This window comes from Chenopodium quinoa, unplaced genomic scaffold (assembly GCF_001683475.1).
Source record: "Chenopodium quinoa cultivar QQ74 unplaced genomic scaffold, ASM168347v1, whole genome shotgun sequence".
Taxonomy (NCBI): Eukaryota; Viridiplantae; Streptophyta; class Magnoliopsida; order Caryophyllales; family Amaranthaceae; genus Chenopodium; species Chenopodium quinoa.
This window is the reverse complement of record NW_018742418.1, coordinates 7,727,219-7,753,406: the sequence shown is the minus strand read 5'-3', so window position 1 is coordinate 7,753,406 and position 26,188 is coordinate 7,727,219. Positions and strand designations below refer to the sequence as shown.

Sequence of the window (26,188 nt, the reverse complement as noted above, 5' to 3'; positions counted from 1 at the left end):
CGGTCGGTTCATGTTTGGGTTCGGGTCTCAAATACTCGGGTTAACTCGGGTCTAGGGTTGGTTTTAGGTCGGGTCATATCGGATTCGGGTCACCATTTTTCCGGGTTCAAACTGGTCGGTTAATAATCGGATTCGGGTAAATTTTTTGGATCGGGTCAGCTTTTGACAGCTCTATGCATAACTTAAAAAACGTCATCCTTTTTTTTCTTCTTTTTTCTTTTTTTTTCTTTCTTTCAAAAATCAATTAGATTAAAATTACTGTTTTTCCTAAGAGTTAGTCTTTTCAAGAAGTTTAGAGGTGGTATCCTAAATGTTTTTCCTAAGAGTTAGTCTTTTCAAGAAGTTTCGAGGTAGTATCTTAAAACACATATTGCTATCATCATGTTCCTCTCCCCACGCTTTAATTATACATTGTCCTCAATGTAAGAACTTGGCATTATGCGATAAAGAAACAAAAGCAAGAGACCATGACTTTATTAAACAACTAAAAAGCAATAAAAGATAGGGAAAAGAAACATCCTTGAGTTGCCTCCCAAGCAACGCCGTTATTTTAAGTCATAGGCTTGACCATCCAGCTTGTTCCAATCAAACTCCAACACCGCTAAGGCCATCTCGTTAGATGGGACTGGCCAATGGAATATCAGCTTACAAATCTGGAAAATTTTCATTTTCACACGAGGTATGTAATCCACATCATAATTACCATGCAACTTCTCATTCCATTCAGTTTTATGATAAAAAGCTTCCATGCTAATCCACTCATCCTTTGTTTCACTAAAAGAAAAGTAAGGATCACAAGGAACAACATTAGACTCAACTAAAGGAACAACATGCTCATATGACAAAATAGACTCTAATGTACATGGCATCGTAGGTAAAGAAGGAACATGAATAATAGGCATAGAAACTTCATCCTCAAATAAATTTTACGACTTGCGCCATCAAACAACGAATAATCAAAATCACAATTTCCATTCGAATTATCAAGTTCCTCATTAGGTTGTTCTACAAAAGAATCATGCATTAAAGAATTATTGACTTTAGTTTCAGTTTCCATAACTTCCTCATATATAGTTAAGTGACTCAACCTCAATAAGTTCCTCTTCCTTTTCCCCCACACTTGGCGTCTTCCCACTAGGGTCATTAGGAATCAAGGTAGCTTCGTTAAAAGTTTTGGTCCCTAAGTCACATACAAAAGTAGCTAACTATCCCATCATCTTTTCTAAGGAGTCTAAACGAGCATTAGTATCCCTTCCAAATTGCTCTACAAGATTGGCTAAGGAAAAGTTAGAAACTTGGTCATGCATGGGGTCATGAATATATGAAGAATAATTAACATCAAATGAAAGACTTGGTGGACAATCATATAAAAATGCGGATGAAGGATGCTCATATGAATAAGCAAAACATAAATCATAATTGTAATAATTCACTTCCTGTAAACCATGAGTTCCTCCATATATATTAGAACAGTGATGAGTTCTTGCATATAAATCTGAACAATGATGATTTCTTGCATATAAATCTGAACAATGATATCAGTAGTTCCACAAGGAACTTGAACAAATCTGCTCTTATTTTTCCATTTGTTTTAGGCGTTGAATTTCTATAAGTCTTGCAAGGACATTGGACATAGCGATATAATTAACCATCCTTTGAAGTTTCCTCATCATCTTCATCTTCTGTAATTTAAGAATTTAAGTTTCTCTCTATCTCAAGGAGTTCCTATTCTTCTTTTAACAACAAATCCATGCTATTGTACCTAAAAAGGAATTAAACAAGAAGGATCAATTTCTTAAATTAGATAGCAAAATAATCACATTCCCCGGCAACGGCGCCAATTCCTAATGAGATATGGATTCTAAATACAAGTATTAAACAATTCATAGACTAATTTGACATCGCTTTAATTTGCTCCTTAATTTATAATTATAGATGTCTTTGCACCTTTCTAAACAAAGCCTCATAGATATGTAATCTCGAAGGCGATAAAATGTAATCACAAAGGTGAAAAATGTAAGCAGTTCTCAAGATCGACAAATTAAATATGCAAGACAAATATTTCCAACTTGCAACCGAAACTTAATTCCACTTATCTATAAGATGTGTCTTCTAAATTTGTATCCCTGCATAAATAAACAACAAAACTAATACAATTAGGAAGGAAGACCGGCTGTGATTACCATATTTAAAATATGGTTCTAACAAGATTTGAACCTACAATTTTAACTTTAAACTTTAAGGTACTAACCACTAAGCTATTACCATATTACATACCATTCTATAAAAATTAAATATTATTAATAAAGATTTTTATCATGGAAATAATGCAGTAACACGGCGCATTGATAGCCTGAGCCTAAAAACTAGTTATTGATAAAACACTTGAAATAATGATAGATCGATGTAGCAAGAAAAGTTAAAAATTAATCACTCTTATTGATTTAATTATACAATATAATCTTCGTAAATAAAATTTTGCACATACATGATTATTCGAGTATTATATATATGATACATCAACTCTTTGTTTAAATGAGGCCGAGAAGTGCATGTTACTAGATCGTTGAAGAAAATGAACTAATAACATATTGAAGGCCTTGCAAATCCGACAAAGATACCAACTAGAACAAATTAAATATTTAACAATTGATGGAATGTGAATATTGATGAAGTAGTCTTTCCAATTGATGCACAACGGATCGAAGTTAAACACATCTTCATCCAAGCCATTTTCACGGGCAGTTTTGATCAAATTTTCGGTATTTGTATCGAAGAATCTATAAAGAGAAAACCATTCATTAGCAAGGATACAATTACTCTTACTACGCATAAGAATTGAATAGCTAGAGAGTTAAAGATAGAAGTTATGTTATTATGAAGCTCAAAAGTTGAACTTACATGCCCTTAAAGAACAAGTAGGGTTTGTACAAGTCGACCAATTTCATAGCTTTTTTCAGCTTTTTGTCGAAATTAAACAAGGTACATTGCAAGTCACTACGACCCATTCTAGTAGCAAATAATAGAATCTGAAAACAAATTGAGTAATTAGATAAAATTGGAATAATAATTAATTTTAAAGGATAAGAAACAACATTGTTGTTGAATTGTATGACAACATTAAACTTATGATTTGAACAAAAAATTGCCATACGAAGAGAATGATTTTGAATATCTTTATGTTGCTCAACACAAGACCTTTCCCAACTATGACAGAGTTACCTTCACGATTGCTCTATGGATTTTTAGTGAAGTAACGGTAGTGAATGTCATGCAACTCTTTAAAAGTTACAGGATTTCTGTATGAGCTTCCGACTTGATATATTGTCGAACAAGGTTTACAGACATGGGCTTTCATTGCCACAATTATCGAATTCACAAACATATCCGTAGGTATCTACATAGTTATTAATTGGTTAGCATCATCAAACTTATTGCCAAAATTCGCATAAATAATCATATAAATTAAATTATCGATTTCATATACCTGATAAGGTTATATAGTCAGAATTTGAAAAGTCAAATGGAGAAAGTAATTTGAGACGGTTACTTATAATAAATAAAAAGGGTAAGGGAGGACTGACCAAGTCTAAGACGGTGTTCCTATCCACAGGGAAGATACTTAGGATACCTTTTCCATAGGTCACGGCCACACTATCAATAGTCATGCACTCAAGTAAGTAGAAATGGAAAATTTAATACTTCGTACTACTCTGTAGTCTGTACCGATAAGGTCAATAGTACGTAATAGAGCTATTGTATTAGAGAGACTTAGTTTTAAAATCCAACAACATAGGTAGGGTGAAGAAAACCAATATGCGCTAGTATTCTAGTATTTGTATCTGCTTATGTACAGCTCCCTGTATTCTCTGTTTTTTGTACAGCTAGCTGTTTTCTTTTGTTCTTTTGTGCAGCCTAGGTGTAACTTTGTTAGTGGCTTGTTTTTTGTATATATTTTACAATACTAGGTTTGCTGATCCCTAAGAGGATTGAGCGCCGTTTTACCCTCAATACAGAGAAAAACATTCTCCCAATTATTGATTGTGAGAAAGGCATATTCAACCTAAAACTCGAAACTTTAAGGAAAACCGAGTAAATAGCTCGGGTTTTCACCTGGTATCAGAGCTTCCAAGCTAAAATCCGCCTGAAAGTTGCGATTTTCTTCTTATTTCTTCAATCATCTTGCCTCTAATTATCCAAAATGCTAGAAAATGAGAATTCTGATGTTCAAATGAATTATCAAAAGACCCATTATTCCTGTCACATTCTGATAGTCATGCTACATCTCTGACACAATGTTGTTTGATGGAAAAAACTTCATGATTTGGAGCAGAAATGTGAAGCTAGCTCTAGGAGCTAAGAACAAGAAGGGTTTTATTAAAGGAAAGGTAGCAAAACCAGCAGTCAGCCACAAAGATTACACCAGGTGGGAGAGAAATGACTACATGGTGAGGTGTTGGATCTTTATATCCATGACAGATCAGGTGGCTGGAGGTTTGAGCCTTAGTCAAACTTCCAAACAGCTGTGGGATGAGTTGACTGAGAGGTACTCCAAGAGCAACATACCTCTCTTATATCAACTTAAGAAGGATCTTGGAAAACTCGAACAAGGAGACATGTCTATAGGAGACTAAAACTGTAAGTTGAAGAAGTTTTGGGATGAGATATACAATATTGAGGCAATACCGGAATGTACCCGTGGGATTGTGGCAAAGTGTACATGTAGCATGTAAAAGAAAATGCTGGCAATGGTTGAGACAAATAGGGTGATTCAATTCTTGATGGGATTGAATGGAGGATACTAGAATGTTAGAGAGAACATTCTTAGCTTGGACCCTCTCCCTAGTGTCAACAAAGCTTTTCATTTGGTGCAACAAACTGAAAAGCAGAAGAAGATGTCTGGTGATATGCAAGAAATAGCAGAAGCCTCAACATTCCAAACCTAGAAGGAAACTCGAGGGTATGCTCCTGCAAAACTGAATGAGAGCAGGTACTAGAAAAGAGAAGCAAGAAAACCAAAACCTTATGTTACTTGTGACCACTATAAAAAGAAAAGACATGAAAGGTCCGGGTGCTTTGAAATCTACGGGTTTCCTAACTGGTATAAAGGTAAGAGAACTGCAGCAAATGTTGGGAAGCTTGAAGAGGAGATGGATTCTCCCTTGGATGAAGATGAATATGATGCTGGAAGTGGCTCTAGCAGCAAGCTAGATGCAGGAATGATTTCAGCAGTGGTGAAGGAAGTAATGAAGGGTTTTCAGGAGAAAGAAGGAGCAGGAAGCAGTCATTCGAAGGGAAATAACATGAGCAATTTTGCAGGTATAATTTCCTACTCAAATGTGGCTAGTTTTCGTGAAAACTTTGACTGCAACTCCTGGATTATTGACTCCGGGGCTTCAGATCATATGGCTGGCAATAAAAGATTGTTTTATAGCCTGAGAAGTCTGTCCAGACCTGTTATGGTAATCTTACCAGATGGGACAATAAAGAAGGTAGATCAAATAGGAACTATGAAGTTAGGAGCAAAAATTGTTCTTTATGATGTCTTGTATCTTCCTGAGTTCAAGAACAATTTATTATCTCTATGTAAGATAATAAGATGCAGCAACATTAAAGTAATCTTTTATCAAAATGGGTGTGTGTTTCAGGACCCTACTAACTAGTGGAGAAAGCTTGGCTTTTGGGAAGATTACAAATGACCTGACAAATTCACTTTAAGGAAGTGGTTAAGGAGCAAGAAATCAACCAGCAAGACTGTCTTAACAGCAAGCTTGGTAAATAATTCTAATGTTTTGGTTTGTAATAATTCAGTGACTCTAGATGTTATGCATGCTAGACTTGGGCATGGATTTTTTTCTAAGATGAAACACTTGGATTTTTGTAATTGCAAATCTGTTATAAGTTTCTGTTGTGATACTTGTTATGTTTCTAAGCACCATAAGCTTCCTTTACCTGCTAGCAGTAGTATAGCATCTGCAATATTTGATTTATTACATGTTGATTTGTGGGGTCCATATAGAACTCCAAACATAGATGGTTCTACATATTTTCTGACCATTGTAGATGATTGTAGTAACCGGGTGCACTTGCTGAAAAACAAAGAAATTGTGAGAGATTTGTTAGAAAACTTTCTTGCTTACATTGAGAACCATTTTGGTACAAGAGTCAAAACCATTAGGTCAGACAATGGGACTGAAATAGTCTAGTCAGAATGCAGCAAAATATTTGCTAAAAAGGGCATTGCTCATCAAACAAGCATAGCTGGTGTCCCACAGCAAAATGGGAGAGTAGAGAGAAAACATAGGCATCTTGTTGAAACAGCAAGAGCCTTGAGAATACATGCGGGGTTGCCTAAAAGATTCTGGGGTGAGTGTATACTTGCAGCTACTCATATCATCAATTTGCTGCCAAGTGTTGTTATAGGGTGGAAAACTCCTTTTGAGAGATTGTGGAAAAGGAAACCAGATTATAATCACCTCAGGACTATAGGTTGCTTAAGCTATGCAAGTGAAGCAAAGAAAAACAATGACAAATTTGCCGAGAGAGGAATTAGAGCTATCTTGATTGGATATCCTGTGGGTCAAAAGGGATATAAGCTCTATAATCTGGAAAAGAAAAAGGTTTTTACCAGTGTTCATGTGAAGTTTAAGGAGTAGATTTTCCCATATCTGCACCTAAAGAATGAATGAGGAGAGAACAAAGGGATGTACAACAACATTCCTTTAGTCAACCAAGATGTCCGAGGGAATCTTGAAGATGAAGAAAGTGAAGATGAAGAAAACATAAGGGAAGAGGTTGATGAGGATGCAACCATTGAAGAAGAACAACAACCACAAACTGAAGAAAAATTGCAAGAGTTGTTGCAGGAAGCAGAACAGTTAACTCCTGTAGTGAGAAAATCTACCAGGGACAGAAAAGTTCCAAGATAAATTCAAGAATTTTGAAGTCGATTTACCTCCAAGTAATTCAACTGATCATATGATCATCTCCTTCCTTTATTGCTCATAAACTCAGTGAGAATGAGTTCTACGATGGAGAATACATTGTTTTTCTTAACAATGTATTGAAAACTATAGAACCAGCAAGTTACACTCAAGCTTCGAAGAGCAAAGAGTGGACAGAAGCTATGGAGGAAGAATTGAGTGCTCTAGAGTATAATGAAACCTAGGAATTCACTGATCTTCCAGTTGACAAGAAAGCTTTGGACTCAAAATGGGTTTACAAGGTCAAGTTTGATAGAAATGAAAAAGTGGTGAGATTGAAAGAAAGGTTAGTGGCTCAGGGAGATAGACAGTTGAAGGGAAAGGATTACAAGCATACTTTCTCTCCAGTTGCCAAGTGTGCTACAGTCAGAATCTTATTGCCTTGGCAACAGTCCAAAATTGGAAGCTTCACCAGCTTGACAACAATAATGCCTTCTTACATGGCTTTATTGATGAAGACATTTACTTGAAGCCACCCCAGGGATATACAAAAGCTCCTAAAGGGAAGGTATGTAAACTCAAGAAGAGTTTATATGGCCTTAGCAGGCTTCAAGACAGTGGAATAAGGAAATTACAAAGTTTCTAAAGGAAAGAAGTTTTGACCAGTCAACTCGAGATTACAGTATGTTTTCTAGAGTGAGAAATGGAAAGCAAACCATTGTATTAGTCTATGTTGATGACCTCCTTATCACAGGTGATGATGATGACTATGTTTCTATTTTCAAGAAACAATTAGATGAGGAGTTCACTATAAAGGACTTAGGTGAAATGAGATACTTTCTTGGTTTGGAGGTGTCAAATACCTGCAAGGGAACTCTCTTGAATCAGAGAAAATATGTGCTTGATGTGTCGGAATATACTAGGTTAAGTAACTGCAAACCTGCCACTGCACCTTGTCCAAAACATGTTAAGCTATCTACTCATGAAGGCACAATTTTGAGTGATCCTGAAAAGTACAGGAGTTTAATAGGAAAGCTGCTATATCTTAATTTAAGCAGACCTGACTTTTCCTTCTCTGTACAGCAATTGAGCCAGTTCATGAGCTGTCCTAGAGAGTCTCATTGGGATGCAGCTTTACATGTTGTGAAATATTTGAAAGGGACTTCAGACTGGGGTCTTTTCTATCAGAACAATTTGGAGTTAAGAGAGATTGGTTACAGTGATGCAGATAATGGATCTTGTGTCTTTATAGGAAGATCCTTAACAGGCTATTGTTTTTCTTGGAGGAAGCTTGGTCTCATGGAAGACTAAGAAGCAGGCCACGGATTCAAAATCTTCCTGTGAATCCGAATATAGAAGCATGTCACAGACCACCAGTGAAATTGTTTGGGTGGATGGAATTTTTGAGGATTTAGGCTTCATTATTCCTAAACCAATTCCTTTGTACTGTGACAACAAGTCTGCAATGCACATAGCTGACAATCCTATATAGCTAAGTTTGATTTACTTTTAGATTGGATTTGTTTATAATTTGATGAAATAAGCTCGATTGGTTTAACATATTTATAGGATCAGAACAAAGGCCAAGCAAGTAGCTAAAGTCTACATACAACCTGTCGAAATTGTTCACCAATCAACAATTTAGGGAAGTTTTAATTTTTTTTTTTTTTTTTTTTTTTTTGTATTTAGTACACATTTTGCTAGTAATCTTCTTACCTCAAATGTCCTTATCAATTAGGGTATATCATGTTATCATCATCGAGTATACACAACTGTAAATAGAATAAAAGGAATTGCAAGTGGCGAAATTTAATTTGTACAAAACACGCTATTTACTCAATCGCTTAGAAAGCCAACCTTGCAAAGATCCGTGATTTTACATGTAATTTGGTATGACTAAACATGTCGTCTGCTGATATTTGAAACCACTCCACAGTAACATCTATCGGTCAATGTTTTGTTTTCTATTTTGAATTCTTTTATGTTTTTCTTCATTAAATCAAATGAACCATCAAATGAACCAATTCTCTTAATTTAGTTACCCTATAATTTAGGTACTTAGTTAAATAGTAATCCGTAGCATTGAATTATTAATCTAATAGCTACAATAAACCCACTGTTAATTAGCTAGGTTTAGAGTTTAGTAAACCCATTGTAGCTATTATATTATTAATAGTTCAATGGTACTATTTGGAAGAAAGTTAAAATAAGGGTACCATTTGAAAAAGCAAAATTTAGTCGGTACCATTTGGAAAATTACCCCCCCCCAAAAAAAAAAAAAAAAAGGAAGCCACGTTAGAAATTAAAAACATAAAACTTCAAAAAAAAAAGGAGGGGGGGAGTAGATGAATTAATGCAAATATAATATTCGGATAAAAATGACATGAAATGTACATCGTTCTGAGGATAAACAAGAGATATAATCAAAGAAGATACAACTCTCTTCATCTCACAAAACTTCTCGAGTGGAGTTACATATTGGCTCGCTAGGCTTAACGATTTCTTATATAACATAAGAAAACTATACAAAACCCTAATTATTCTCCAAGGAATAGCATTAGTAGCCGTCATAAGCGTACCCGAAATTAGGAAGCAAAAAAACATTCACGTGACTAAGCATGGGCGTGCTATGCAGGGCACGTCCGTGCACCTTCCCGGCCCAGCTTCGATAGCTATCCGTAAAACAGCCATAACTTTCTCATTTCTTTTCGGAATTGGGCATATGACCTATTGTTGGAAATCTTTTAAAACAAGCTATCACCTCCAACTTGAATCACCTCAATGCCATTTTTGGATTGAGAGATATGTGTGTTTGAAGTCGGCCCCTTTATTACACTAGATTAGTCAAATTAACATTGTACAATAAATGATGTACATTATGCTTAACTAATTAAGATATATTAAACCTGGAATTTAAAAGGCTACTCTGTAGTCCGTAATAATCATCCAAATAACACCATGTCGAATAGTATCAACTGATCTTGAGTCAAAAATCATCCAAAGCATTATAAGTAAGCTGAGTTTAAAAGAGCTGCTATTTGCAGCCGGTGTACAACAAAACATTGTGAGCATGCTTTGCTTGAATGAGTTAAAATTATAATTATAGATATGGGAGAGGACAAAGAATAACATAAACTAATTTTGTATTCAATACTAAACTAAAATTAAGGAACACGATTCTATGATGATGATTAGATCATGCCTAGCATTAACCCACTAAACCCAATACTCATAATACTCCGCTAACACAAACTAATCACTTAGGAGAGCAAATTCTTGTACATTAGGAGTTAATTAATTACCCACTAACAATTTGTAGCACATATTCCAACACACACCCTTGCTTCAAATTAGATTATAATGGCTATATAATTTTCATGTTTGACTTGCTTTCACATCAAATTTGATGGGTGGTATTAAGGAATAATTAGAATGCAATCTCACATAAGTGTACAAACTCACCTTTGACATGATTTACATCGTTACATGTCAGTGATGTCACACTTAATCCTATCACTTTTAAAATCAATGAAGTTTAATTTGTACAAGTAACGCCAATTAAATAATTGTTCTACATCTACCACAATTGTAGTCCACGTTTTTGTTATAGCAAATGAAAACTAAGTTTCATCCTATCACTTTACATGTCGGTAGTTCGGTACTTGGGCCCTAGCTACATCCTTTCCTTGGGTTCCATAATAATATACATCCTCCTTATATTTAAACTCGCCTCATTTGCACTTTTTTTGCATTATTCAATTGACATCTTATTGATAAGTGTTAAAGTAAGGGGTTATTGATGGATCACGTAAGCAAAAATAAGCGTCAAAACTAGCACATCTCTAAGGCAACCAAAACATACTTAGAAATTTACAACACAAATTAATATACTTATAAAACATCGGCAAGAGAGGATAAATACCTCATCCTCTTCGAGTTGCTTCATGATAGAGGGATCCATTGCACAACTAAATACTTATTCAAAACTTCTACCAACTGTTGATTAAAATACCAAGAATTAAGTCAAATTGTCGAACAAAGTGTGTTAAATAGACACAAATAATTAATAAGAAATTGAAATTGGTGCATCCCAAGATTTCTCTTATAATTTCAACTTCCCCACGAAGGTGGTTACTTTATTAAACATGGCTACACAATTCACCAATTTAACACCCTATTCGATTTGGAACTCGAAAATAAACTCATGATTTCTAATTCCCCAATAAAAATTCGATTTTTAGCAAATCACAATTCTATATTTCTTAACCTAATTCTGTTAAAATTAAATGCCCCACTCAACCATAAATAAAAAATTATCGCCAATTACAATAAGTGGCATATATAATTTAGAACAACCAAATCGGAAAAAATTATTGAGCTTGGCAAGGTAAAAATAATAATTATATAAAATTCGAAAAAAATGAGCAATCGAAAGAAAATAAGAGAACGATGATATACCTAGCGTGTGAATGAGTAGGATCGATGGTGAAGTAATGCTAAACGGCGGAACCTATTACATCATCCCACAGTGAACCGGCAATGGTGGAGGTCGAAACCAATAAAAATTGATCCGGACAAAAGAGAATTGGCACCATACTATCATTTCAATGTGGTTCCTGTTTACTGTTAAGTGCTAATAAAAATAAATTGAAATGATAGGGTCTCAATTGTCTTTTGTCGGGATCAATTATTGGTTTAAAAAAAAATGAATTATGTTTATTATAAACAAAAAAAAAAACATACTTCGTATTAACGTTTTTATCATCCATGTGTACTTGTATATATGCTCTTATTTAAGGAAACGTTAAAAAGAAGTATTTTTTTTTTTTAGGCTAAATGAAATATTAATATATGAAGTAGTGCTACTAGTTTAGTAGGTTAGACCTAGCCTCTATTGTTACTTTTGAAGGGGCTTTCATCGGATTTTACCGGTAAAAAACCCAATCTTTATTTCTTTTGAGCCTTTAGTTTCTTAGGTTATAATAATGTCTCCCTCAAAAGAAACAAGGTTTCTTCGATCTCTTTCAGAAGACAAAGTTTTTCCGATCTCCTTCGAAAGATAATGTTTTTCAACTCCTTCGAAAGACAAGGTTTTATTTGTGTTTAATTTAGTCTCCACTTGTACGGAGCTACGATTTCGAATTCGGGTTATAAAATCAACACAAAAATTTTCTTTCTCACAAAATTACGAAGCGATGACGAATTCACTCATAGCCTAAATTTTATGTGTGGCAAGTCACGTAATGTGAATGTGTGATCACATTTGTATATAAGAGTAATTATTATTGTATTTGTTATTATGAGTAAGCTGAATCATTCATATGATGAGTTACCTTATTTTATTTGCCTATAAAAGTAAGTCCAATTTATTACAGAGTACACAGTAATATCAATTAATTAAAAAAAAAAATGTGACCCATTTGTTCTAACATTAAAATATCTGATGTGAATGTCGCCACGAAGAGCTTGGCAAGTTTCCTCAAGCAAGTCGGTAATAGGGGTAGGGGCCACTTACTTACAGGCTCCTCCTATAATTAATTTAAGAGAGAATCTTTTATAATAATAAAGTTGTAGCTTAAATATAGGCTTTGAATAATAATAATAATAATAAAGTTGCTAAATTACTTAATTGTAAATTGTAAGAGAGAAATAAAAGTGTATGGCGTCTACTCCTGGTATCTTTTCCACTGGCCGTGGGAACCTCTTGGTAACTTCAAGGTTTACTCTCTATTTTACTATATCTTTGTCATAGCTATTTATTGCTTCGTGTTTGTTTCAATTATTATTATTTTTTTACAAATTCATGAAATATATATATACTTCATATTTACGTATTAATTATATATTGTGCAATTCTACAACATTGAAGTATTTTGTATGACCTAATAAGAACACGTGGCAACCAAGTAGTATTTGACTATTTGGTCGGACTGTATCTCACAATCTTAATAATACTAGTATAGCATCCGTGCGATACACGGATTACAAATTTTAATACTTATATTCATTTCACAAAAATTTAAAACTAGATCATGTAATACGAAGGATGTAACATTGAATATTCTTATAATGTTTTAATCATATATTTTTAATACTATTAAATGAACCGCTAAAAATGATGTATAGTAGTATTTGAAAGCAATTTATTTCTTCTTCTTATATGTAAAGACTAAATAAATAAATAAATAATAAAAAGAAGAAAAAAAACCAACACGCTTTTTCCCATCTACAACCTTTGAAAACACATGAAACTTAACACTTTAGTTTTAAAATTGAGAATTTTTTCCCGTGTATATATATAGGATGAATAAGTTTATCTCAAACTCTATATTATTTCGCATATATTTCATTCACCCGTGGAGAATATGAAATTTAAAAGGATTTTCTAAGCTATGCCCTTAAGGTTATTTAATTTTTAAGTTGTGTCCATATTTTTTCTAAAGAACAAGTATGACTTCTTCTAAGGTTTATTAGTTTTTAGTAACTGAGATGACTTTTTCTAATATATTCTAAAACCATGAGCATGACTTATTTTGGCATGATCCTTAAAGATTCACTGTGTTTTAATACAGTGGAGAATATATTATTGACTTATTTTGGCATACAGTGGAGAATATATTTACTTTAATAATGTATTCTAATACCAGGAGTATGACTTTTTCTAAGGCGTCTACTCCTGGATGTTACATCTTCGTACAAAAGAGTCTAATCAACAAAATTTCATCGTTACAAATATAAAATTTCATGTATGCTGATTGCTGATCGAATGATGTTAAAAATAACCTCTGACTAGTTGATTTAATTGTATGGGTTGAAGTATGTTTTAGTGGCACCAGGGATTATTCATAGCATATACTTGTACTTAGAGAGATCGGAGGAGAGAAAACCATTTTATCCCTTTGCATTCTTTTTTATGCTATGGAGGATGCTTCACCAGCAGCTATGGATAAGTCTGTCTCGATACCGAACAGCAAAAGGCAACAACCTTATTGTCGATAGGAGTATCGACTTCGAGCAAGTTGACAGGGAAAGCAAATGGTAACGTAATTTATCATCCTCAACTTGATGTGATAATTAATTTAAATCCACGTTGTTTGTATTTCCCTGGCAATTGTATCAATAATGTTGTTATTTGGTTGCTCCATGTTCGATCTAGATTAGTAAATAATCATAGAATATACTACCTTCGTTTTCTTTTAATTGACACATTTTGACTTTAGCACTATTCACACGCTTTCAATTGACCGTGTTTTGTGCTTTATACGTAATGAAAAATATAGTCATATGGGATTTTATTGGATTCGTCACGATATATATTTTCAAAATATCAAATTTTCATAATTTTTACTTATCGGTAATTAAAGATATATATGAATGGTTGAAGTTGTGCAATGACAAACGTGACTAAAGAAACGTGTCAATTAAAAAGATAACTCCAACTATTCAACTCCCTCAATGGCAATAAGGAGAGTAATCTCATGGCTTTAAAAAGTAATTGAACGAACACTTTTCTCTTAATTTGTCAATATACGACAGTTACATATTTGTATAATTTTTTTTTTTTTCCGTTTTTCTTTGTATAAATATGACACCTTTTTGTACGTATGTGGTAAATTATACAATCAGGGATGACCAGATTCTGCTTAATGGGATCTTATTCTATATTGCATATTGGGTGCTAGAGGATGTAAAGAACATGCCTTTATGGAGAATGGATGGTCTCCTTGTAGTTTTCATACTTCACATTGGTCCTGTTGATCGAGTTCCTCTACTATTGGTTACATCGCGCTCTACACCATCACTTCCTTTACTCTCGCTACCACTCTCATCACCATTCTTCTATTGTATCTCAACCCCATACTGGTAAGTCAACACAAAATCATTTTATATAATGATCAAACATCTTGAAATATACATATATGAATCAAAATAAGATTAATTAATGTTGAGTTGTACATACTGCTATATCAATTGGAAATAGGTGGAGTAACCAATTCAACTAGACCTTATATGTTACTCATCATATTATATATGTTTAATCTAGGACAATATTTTTTTGGTTGCAGCTGTGATTCATCCATTTGCTGAACTCATAGCATATTATGTTATCTTTGCATTACCATTGCTAGTAACCACATTCACGCGAACTATCTCTATAGCTACTGTGGCGTTGTATATCACTTACATCGACTTGATGAACAACATGGGTCATTGCAACTTTGAGGTCATTCCGAAATGGGTGCTTGATAGGATTCCTCCACTCAAACATTTCATGTACACTTCCTAACATGTACAGACAATACAATTCTCGCATCTATTTTAAAATGCACAAAAGTAATAACGCTCTATTTTGTTTAACTTATTTCAGACAAATTAAGTTCAAATAAGTGCTAGAGTAGCACTGCGTATACGTATTATCTACCTCATTCTTTATTTAAAAGTAAGTCATATATATGCATATATAATTCTTACTGAGAGTGAGGGATAGCTCCATTGGTTAGAGCTTCCCTCCCGATTTCAGGGGTTCCTGAGATCGATTCTTACCTTTGTCTTTGTGACTCTCTAAAAACAAAAAATATATATATAATTCTTACTTTTAGTAGTCTGTTTTGATGCTTACTGTTTTTCTGCTTTTATTTACAGGTATCACTCTCTGCATCACACCCGTTTCAGGACAAATTACTGTCTTTTCATGCCATTCTATGAGTACATCTATGGAACAATGGATTAATCAACAGATATAGTTTATGAAACTTCTCTGAAGAAGCCGGAAGATGTTCCGGATGTGGCTCACCTTACGCATCTGACAACTCTGCAGTCTGTCTATCATCTCCGGCTTGGGTTTGCCTCGCTTGCCTCGAAGCGTTTGAACTACAAATGGTACATGTGGCTAATCTGGCCTCTCACATGCTGGTCTGCGCTTATAACTTGGGCCTATGGTAGGACATTCATCATCGAAAGAAACACATTTAAGAAGCTTAAGGCAAAATTATGGATTGTGCCATGCTTTAAGAAAGAAGTGAGTTATTTTCACTTAGCCACTTAAAATTGAAGACAGTTTTTGGATCTCTATTTTTTTATATTACACTGTGAAGGTTTACAGATCAGAAATTTATATTTACAAGCTTGCCCTATTTGGCTCTTAATTTATGCCTAAAAATCCTCCTAATTGATACTGATTGATACAAAAAATATTCCCTAAACATTACAGATTTTCCTAGAAGATTATAGACAATTCTAGAATTTCTTACACTCCCCCTCAAGTTGGGTTGTAGGATCTCCGACACCCAACTTGCCTAACGCTCGTCTGAAGGCTTGTGCAGTAACAGCTTTAGTTAGAATGTCTGCTAACTGATCTTCTGATCGAACAAATGGCAAGCTTATCACCTTTCCTTCTAAATTATCCTTTTATAAAATGCCTGTCAATCTCAACATGTTTTGTACGATCATGTTGGACTGGATTTTCAGATATGCTTATGGCCGCCTTATTGTCACAATACAGCTTACAGCTTTTCTTGGGTGATAGAGATAACCTATGTAGGAATTGAACCTACATCTCCTATGCATTTGCATAGTATTCTACCAATAGAGCTAATAGGTTTATCATATGATCAAATTTCATGAAAAAGAACTCATTTGCTACCATGCAACACTTCAAAAAAAACATAGCAAACTTCAGCAAAGCCTTGAAAAGTCGAATTCACCCACATTGAGATGAAGCATGATAGAATTCTCTTCCAAATGTCAAATTAAATTACTCTTTGAAGCCAATCATACTCAACAGTCAACACCAACATTATAGTCCCCCAAGCCGCAACATTACACACACCAACACAAACATAAATAATAATTGTAATTTGCAGTAACATTCTATCAACTCTTGTCCAAACCTCTATCAAATAACTCCCCAAGCCCCATAGCATGTAAATTACAAAACTACAACTAATTATTAAGGAAAACCTTAATGTACACCTGAAAATGGAATATATCCTAGTTGGGTTACATTTCCAAACCATTCTAGTAGGCCCCTTAATTCAGAGAGCTCATCAATGTAAGTTTCTTAAAGACTTAGCATAGGCTCCTAGGAAGAGATTTCAGTTTTGAGATTGAATACAAGCTCAAGGAGCTAAGGAACTTCAGGCTTTGCAAAGCAAATGGCTTGCCACTAATAGCCTCATCTTCATCATCATCATCATTCTTGACATCCCACAAATCCACTTTTCACAGTGACAAAGCTTCAAATCCTCAAGTGAAGAGAGACGTTATAATGCACCCGTTATGTCTCTCAGTCCCCACAATCATTGATTATAAGTTGCCTTAGAGATGATGGAGATCCAGCCACAATTTGGTCAATCATGGCATCCCTTAATCCAGCTTGTTGCTCATTAGATAAATGAGCGATGAATTGTTGCTTATTTGATAAATGAGCAAAGAATTAGTTGCTCATTTGATAAATGAGTAAAGAACTGTTTGCTCATTTGATAAATTAGCAAAGAACTGTTTGCTCATTTGATAAATGAGCAAATAATTGTCGCTCATTTGATAAATGAGCAAATAATTGTTGCTCATTTTAATTCTTTTTGCTCATTTTATTTTTGTTCGCTCATTTTATTTTCACTATATTGCTTTTCATATTTAGTTTGCTCTTTTTAATTATGTTTGCTCATTTTAATTATCTTCTATTGAATTTATCAAATAATTACAAAATAAAGGGTAAAAGGATTCATAACAAAGGGCAGTTCATTTTCCGCATCAAAAGTATACGAAGTATTACCTACGAACTCATTCAAAACAAACTCATTGATAATAGAGTACCAAGTCACAAGATTTCTAACAAGCGCTTTATCAAACACCTTGTATGCACTATCAGGATATTCATAAATATTATGCACCAATAATCCATTTTAAACCAAGTTTTAATTGAAACACAATTACAGAATTCATAACAAAAATTAATCAACTCAAAAATTAATAAAAATTTTACAAATTAAGAATATTCAATAGAAATTTTACGAAAATTAGCTTTAATTAACGTAAAAGTAGCATGCAATAGGAAATTTATAATGAAAATCCTAAATTGAGAGCACTCAACTCAAAAAATGTAGCAAAAATCATAATGTCAAACTCAAATAACCAAAATAAGAGCATTCAAATTCAAAATTTCAGAACACCAAAATTTGATAATTAGAACATCAAATTCGAAAATTTTGATGAAAATACTAAATTGAGATAAATCAATTTGAAAATTATAATGAAAAACCAAAATTAATGGCATGATATTCGAAAATTACTTACCAAAATTATGTGTTAGTGAACAAGAGGAGAGAGAAATGATCGATCCTTGAAGCTTCAAACCATTGATATTTCTCCTTCAACTTTGGAGAGAGAGAAATAAGCTGGGTAATTTTTTCTGGAGAGAGAAAGAGGTTATGTGTGATGTTGGGTTTGGGTGGGTTTTGTTATGTTGCAAATTACATTAATCTCAACTGATGGATTTAATACAATCTAATGGCTTGTCCTCACATAAGGGATTGATTCTCACATAGAGGGTGGTTCTCACCTGATCCCGACCCTATATATATATATATATATATCAATCAATTCTATTATTTGCTAATAATGCTCATTGATGAGATAATGTATACAAGGAAAATTAAGTATTGTTATAAACTAATTTTAGTTATTTAATTATTTTGATAAGAATTATGTCTTTATTTTCATGATATTATAAATTAGATACGAAGGACATGTTTATGTAATTAGTCAATAATTTTTCAATAAATAGTTTATTCAAAGGTTTAATGAAAAACTATTATAAATACACAAATAATTAATAAATAAATAAATAATGAACCTATCTATTCAGTTAAGTATAAGTGTTCAAAGTAACAATTTGGGGCATCATCCGGGCCACACACTAGTTATGATTATCAAAACTATATCATATGAAATATTATTAGATTCGTCTTGAAATGTATTCGTATTTTCTAAATAGCAATTTTTTAGAATTTTTATTCATATAAAATTGAATACATAGCTCAAAGTTGCATACGGGAGATCGTAAAATTCAATGTGTAACAAATACAGTATAAGGTAACAGAGGGAATACTATAAATAGAACATAAGGGATCAGGCAAATTCCAAGGTACATCCATATATTTGTCAATTTGCGCATATTCATTAAACAAATAAAAATACTTCTTAGAATATTTTTTTTCATTCTTTTCTTATTGCAACGTTAGAATTTGACACTTGTCAATGGATATATTTTTTTTTAATATCTTTAATTAATTCTATTACCTCTATTATTTGTTATCTATAACTTTAGAGTATTATTTGTGAGATAAAAGTTTTCAAAGTTGTAAATATTAAATAATGGAGATAATGATTACAATATAAAAGTTAATATTTTAAAAAGTAGTCCGTGTATATATATAGAGAAAGTATTTTGTAAGTTGCAAGTGTGAACAATATACCTTTATACTTCATAATGGGTTTTTATGATGGAACCTCAATTTTTTACATGTTTGAAGGTCACCTCTACCTCCTCCTCGTCTCTGTGCTCCGTCTATTATAACACCAGGAATAAATAAGAAACAAAGTTTATTGTACGTAATAATTAAGATATTTCTTTGATTAAATTTTATGTATTGTTGGGAATGTTAAGAGGCTAAGGGTATCTTTAAAGTTCGAACTATTAGCTTATGAATATGAAATAAACAAAGACAACTAACCTAGACGACCTTTTGAATCTTAAATTTCCTTTTTTTTTTTTTTTGTTACTCTTCAATGTTACGAAGTACTCGTACATTTGCCTTAAAAAAAAGTACTCGTACATATTTTCTAGGTTCTAACCGTCAAAATAGGTTGAAGTAAATCCCTCTACAAAACATAGTATAAGACATAATTATGTATTTCACGTACAAACTACTGAAAATTTTACAGTAGTGGTTTGAATATGACTACCATAATGTTTTATGATTATATAGTTCATAATTGACATATTTTTTCCAAGTAATTAGTTATATTACTTTATTAATGGTATTAAATAGTATTATCAATATTTTTTTATTTATCAAATTTTTAGTTTCATTTATGTAATTTTTATTCTTATTTTATAGTTTCTCAAAAAATATTTATTTTATATTGGATTAAAATTTTTAAAATTTATATTTACATTGTAGATATTATAAGACTAATTGTGGCCATTTTATAACGTGAAAAAATAAACCGATCATATTATATATCATTAAAATAATATGGTATTCATTTTTCAAATAACCGTTGAAAAATCATCCACATCTGATATTAATTCATCTTTTCCATTATTAATCCCTGGCATTAGTTAACATATATCTAATCGATCAGAAATTAAAGAAGTAAAGAATAGTTAAAATGATGTTACAACTTCTAAGATCTAACAAAACTATTACACTACTTGTTATGACATTATTATTGCTATGACAAAGGTGGTGCACAATCCCATATCAAAGAGGAGGATGACTTCCACGTCTCAGGCATAGCCAACGGTGGCAACAAGTCTGAAATCGGAATTGAACCAATGGTCTCAATCCCGTCCCATTGATGGCCATTATCGTCAGCATATAACATATTATTCAAATTGCCCAACAAAGTACATGCAAAATCTTGTTGATCATCACCACAATATTCACGATGGACTTGTTCATCATCTTCGACGTTCACACGTTGCATGTGTTCTTGTGACAATGTGACCGGTGAAAAATCATGGCATTTTCCATTTATATTAGGCAGCATGCCAAATTCCGCGTTCCCATCCGTATGCTTATCAAAATTTCCGAGAACTGAAGACGACATGTTTAGTAACATCGATGAGGTATCGATGTTGTTCGATTTATTGGACGGATCAGACGGGTTCTCAAGTTGAGGCAAGGTGTAACAAGGTGGAAAATCTAACAAGGTTGCTATATTCGCCAACAAATTATTATCGTTCGATATTGTTTCATCGGTGTTATAAGTACTAGTAGTAGGGTAAATTGGTTTGAAAGTTGGTATTTGATCTAAGAATGATGAGTAATTATCAGGTGACCCCAAAAATTGGTCTAATTCATTTATGTTGTTGCTAGAGTTTGGTTGTTGCATGGGAGAACTACAACTAGTTTTGATCATGTTATCGGGGCTAAAGTTAGGGTTGTTGCAAGAGCTAGATGGTGGTAAACGAGACGTAAGGTTCGGGTGAGTCAGATCAGGTGAAGGAGATACCCAAGAATGGAAATGGGTCCTTGAATTTGTAGGGCCTGTTTTCTTAAATATCCTGCATATTGCCCATGAATCCTGCATGTTTAAACCAAAAGAAATATTAGCTTAACTAAGTAATTTATTAAATTTTTATAATATAATCAAAATAACTTTTACTTTAATTTTTATGGTCTTTCTTTTTGAGATCCTTGATATTTTAACTAATTTATTTATTAGTACGTACTTTCATTTGAATTATTTGTAATTTTGTTTCAATCAAGAAGTTTAGGTGAGCATGAAAAAGAGAAAATTATTATAAACTTGTATTTGTTCAAACCACAAAGCTAAGTTTCACGAAATTTCTGGGGTTTCTTGGTTATTGCTCCATGCAAGGACGATTGTTAGGTTTATGCCGTAACTTTTACTTGCAACGGTCATTTTTGTCCATAATATTTACCCTTGGTTCTAGTGCTTTACTTGTTCTCTCTTTTCAAACTTGTTTGTTGATTTATCTCTTCCCTTATGAATCAACCACTTCCGTTTTTACCTCACCGGCTCACTCTTTTTAGTTAAATGTTAGTACTTAAATATTTGGACGATAAACATAATAATAATGTATGTACACTAATACGAAGTGAGAAAATTAATAACTCCGGTAACTTATTTTACACTCATTCTCGACGAAAGGCTCTATTCAATTCGTTACATAATTTCTTTGCAAGTTAAGGCCGGTTTAATTAACTTATGGGAATCTATATAGCAGTAAATTTTTTTACATGTTATTACTAAGAAATATAATAATAATAATAATAAGTACATAAGATACATTTATATTGACTAATTAAGTTTATTTTCTTATCACCCCAATCCCCCAGCAAATAAAAGAGAATTTTTTTTTTTTTTTTGGTGTTTAGAAAGCCACAAGGGTGGATAATGAGAATCGATCCTAAGATCACCTGGAATCGGGAGGGGAGCTCTAACCACTTGAGTCATTCCTCACTCTCGTTGATTAACAACGTAATATATAGTGTATATTATTGACAAGAGATAGAGGGAAAACATGGTATAGAAGTACTTACATTAGCAGGAAGGTTTTTATCCACGCATCTTTTCGTAAGCGTAGCGTCGCCAAGAGACGGGAGGCGAAACTCGTGCATCATCCAGTCAGTCTTGACCCCTTTGGCAGCTCTACCTTGGTAGAACACCAAGGACTTCTTTAACCCTATGCACTTGTTTCCCTCCGATGAGTAGATCGGACGGTCCGTTCCGGTTGCTTTCCAAAACCCTGCTCCGGTGACCCTATTAGGCCTTGCACTATTTCTATATTTTCTGTCCCTTGGACAATAAAAATACCACTCTTTCTCCCCTGCAGATGCAAATTCTGCATGCAAAAACATAAAGTTTGTTAATCACTTTGTCAATATTATACTTTTTTACCAATAAATAAAAGTCATATAATACGTAGTATGTTGATGTAAAAAAGATTTATAACATACTTATTAATCCACATTATTTTATCATTTTGTCATACATAGAAAATATATAAAAAAAGTTTTCAACTTCTTAACAATAAATTAAAATAGAGTGAAAAATAAAAACCCTTTATGTAAAGGTAAAGAGTTTAAAAAACTCGGCCTTAAAAGGCGAAAATATTACTTATTTAGAAACGGATTGAGTCATAGATAAAAAGGGGGGAAAAAGTCAAGATATATTATCATAATATAGAATAAGCCTAATAAGGTTTAAGAGTACATGATAGTTATGAAAAATATAACTAATTAAGAAAAACATGTAAGTAAAACATGCATCAAGTTTATTAATATCAGTTCATAAGATCTACTAGGTTTATTTTTCCCTTTACGTACAATAACATGAAAGGTACATTATGTAATATAAGTTGATAATTAATAAAATATATCTTACTTGGAAGATCCCATGGATCAAATTTATATATATCAAGTTGCTTGATAAGCTCAATAGAAAGAGGACGTTGTTGAATCTTCCTCTTAAGGTAAAACCCTACAAGCTCCTCATCGGTTGGATGAAATCGAAACCCGGGAAGAAGAACTTCGTCTACCTTCTCTCCTTCATTTGTTTTCTCATTCATACTACAATCTTTAATCATTGTCTCTTCCATTACTTTGGACCGTTGAATCCGTTAAATTAACTTTCCTTAATCTTTAAGGTATCTAAGCTATGAGGAAATGTTTAAATATATTTTTGATCTTGAGCAAAAGGTTTGTTTTAGAAGCTAAGAATTTTTATAAGTCAAAACATATAGCATGAAACACTCTAAAGCGTGAGAAAAAAGAGTGAAAGAAGTACTAAGTAAGAGTTAGATTTCTAGAATGAGTAAAGTTTACAAAGTTTGAAGCTCATTATATGCTTCCTTCTAAGGGAGCTAGCCCCGAAGTATCAGCCGCCTTTTCTGGTGACTTTCATGAAATTTTCTATCTTTTTTTTTTCTACTACTAGTTGTGATGAGCTCATAGGGTTAAGTGACAACTACCAAGAAACCGACTTTAACAATTTGTTTGGATTGAAGGAAATGGAGGAAAAAGAAAGGAAGAGAACTGGAGGGGTAGACAATCTTTTATTTGGATAATAAATGGAGTAATTCCCTGTTCCTCGTGGGGTATGCGTCAAGAGTAAGGAGGTTCACCCAAAATTGACAGGCGGTCTCCACTAGTGAAAAACATCACATTATTTTCCAAAATTCCATTATGAGGAACAAAAGTGTTTCTCATGATGAGGAACTGGGGCTCCCTCTAACAAATGAGGGAGGGAGGGAATTGGAGGAGAGAGAAATGGAGAAATTAATTTGTAATAAATTAATCTCTCCAACAATGGAAAGCTTTAGAAAAAAACTCATCATTCTTCTCTCCCCTCCCCTCCCCTCCCCTCCCCTTCCACTCCCTTCCCTTCTTTTCCTTCTCAATCATCTATCCAAACACACTGTAAGTCAAATGAGATTGAAAACATAATTTATGCTAACTTATTACTTGTTTATAAAATAATTATCGCATGTATTCAACGTTTGTTCGGCAAAATTAGTTGTAAATTTTAGTAGAGTTCAGGATAAAACTAATTTCCGGTAAAGGACACATATGGTAGTTCTCTTGATTGTTCCTAGCTAGTCATTTGTCTTTATAACCAACTTTCTTAGTTCATACCCTGTATTATTTATTAGGTTATTTAATATAATTATGAATTTCCCTTGATTAGAGTATATAGTATTTACAATTCTACGTCTAGCATTAATATAATGCGCCATAGTCAAACATTATCTATCACTCTATCAGTTTTATGCGCGTCATGTATGATCGACCAATATCAGTACGTATTTTTTTCAAATTTATGTCATCTCTAATTATTACTTCATATTACAATAAGCTATGTAACAAGTATTTAATCATTCATTTAATAGATAGAGGGAATCTTATGCTTCAACTTTACACTATAACACGCATATGTACTTATGAACCTATTCATGTTTTTCCTTTATAAATGGAAAAAAAAAATTATGAAATTATTATCATTTAATGGATGAAACAAGCAAATAAACAGCTCATTGAAATCACCATTTGTGTCAATTAGTACACAATAATTAATTTTTTACATTCAAATTTCTGATAAATATTTAAGGTTGCATCAAGACAAAGCAATCTCAGGAGAGTTATAAATAAAATTTAATATTATAACCTAAGCTTTGAATATTAATTATAAGTGTGACGGTCTAAGGGTACGTGGACTTTGAGACACAAGAAGCCAAAAATCATAATCTAAATTTATTCAGTTCCACGTACTCTTGAACTTATGCTAAACAAAAAAATTAACATTAATTAATGCCTTCAATTAATTAACTCATTACATAATCTAAATTAATAGGTAGCTAGATATGAGTTTCTCAAGATCCGAAAATCTCCATTTCTATTCCATTCTTTCAGAGCTTCTATTCCACTGACTTGTCAGATTATTTGACCATTTTTATTTATTTATAAATTTATTTAATTATATCTGTCAAATTACTTCAGATTCCTTGCAGTGAGTTATGAGAGGTGTAGTATAATATACAAAATTAGTTAATGGGTGGTAAGAGTGGCCCACTAATTACTCTCTTAAGCACATAATTAAAGAGTTATTAGTAATAGTAGCTAATACAAGGGGTTTGCAGCAAATGACCTATGCTAATGCTAGTAAATAACTTAACTAGCCTTTGGTTTTTGTAACTAATTACATAATCAAAATTAATGCTAGTGTAATTACCACCCCTCATGAAGTGAGTTATATGGAGTACTTATATATTTATATAGGCAAATGGAGTTGTTACTCCATGCAGATTGCTTCCATATATTTACATCCATTCTTAAAGAATAGTATAAATAAATAAAAATAAATAAATAATATGGGTGATGAATAAATAAATAAATAAATAAATAAATAATAAAAATAAAAAATCTCTCGGTTTTGTGGCGATTAGGGCTGTTGGGTTGGGTAGGTTCCACGTTAATTTTCCGGCGTTTAGGGCGATTTTCTGGCGCGATTAGGGTGTTGGTGTTTCGGGTGGTTCTCGGCGTTTCAGGGGAGGCAATTCTCAAGGGTTTCGGGGGCAGTATCGGGGCAGAATTCGGGTGTTTTCAGGCTTGTTTTCGTTGGTTCCGGGGTGATATCAGGCGGTTTTCAGGCATCGTTTTGTGTGTAAAAGATTGGCTTTGTTTTATGTTCTGTTTTTGGTTGTTTGCAGGCGGTATTCAAGCGAGTTTGTGGTCGTTTTGTTAGGTTCACAAGTAATTCTAGAACAAGAAGTACTTTAACAATTGTGGGAACAAAACCTAACTATGTATAATTGATAATGAATTATACAAACAACCAAATACAATTCAATGTATTACAACCAAACACCAATTTATCAAAGTAATACAGAAAAACACAAAGAAAACACTAGTTGTGAAAGATATGTTACTTGCCTCTATTCCAAGCTATTACATCCAACATGAACATGAGAAATCGGTGACCACTTAAGTCTCAATCCTTGATACACTGACTTA

At 33.1% G+C, this 26,188-nt stretch overlaps 2 protein-coding genes, 1 long non-coding RNA gene and 2 pseudogenes across 3 annotated transcripts; 2 read left to right on the top strand and 3 right to left on the bottom strand.

Annotated features, from left to right (window-relative positions):
* Positions 1-2,471: 2,471 nt before the first annotated feature.
* Positions 2,472-3,668, bottom strand: LOC110714260 (annotated as a pseudogene).
* Positions 3,669-6,704: 3,036 nt separating this feature from the next.
* Positions 6,705-8,234, top strand: LOC110714251 (uncharacterized mitochondrial protein AtMg00810-like). Its single transcript, XM_021892751.1, has 4 exons — positions 6,705-6,890; positions 7,169-7,269; positions 7,350-7,491; positions 7,590-8,234. The coding sequence occupies exons 1-4, from the start codon at positions 6,705-6,707 to the stop codon at positions 8,232-8,234; spliced, it is 1,074 nt and encodes a 357-aa protein (XP_021748443.1).
* A 1,039-nt stretch (positions 8,235-9,273) lies between these two features.
* On the bottom strand, positions 9,274-11,564 carry LOC110712420. Its single transcript, XR_002509580.1, has 2 exons — positions 11,382-11,564; positions 9,274-10,919 (listed from the first exon to the last, which is right to left on the bottom strand). It is a non-coding gene; the product is annotated as an uncharacterized LOC110712420 (long non-coding RNA).
* A 1,018-nt stretch (positions 11,565-12,582) lies between these two features.
* Positions 12,583-16,003, top strand: LOC110707319 (annotated as a pseudogene).
* Positions 16,004-20,263: 4,260 nt separating this feature from the next.
* On the bottom strand, positions 20,264-23,661 carry LOC110707308 (protein FEZ-like). The gene is made up of 3 exons (XM_021885331.1): positions 23,064-23,661; positions 22,220-22,521; positions 20,264-21,236 (listed from the first exon to the last, which is right to left on the bottom strand). Exons 1-3 carry the CDS (start codon positions 23,275-23,277, stop codon positions 20,382-20,384), a joined length of 1,371 nt encoding a protein of 456 aa, XP_021741023.1. The 5' UTR covers positions 23,278-23,661; the 3' UTR covers positions 20,264-20,381.
* Between the last annotated feature and the right edge of the window lie 2,527 nt (positions 23,662-26,188).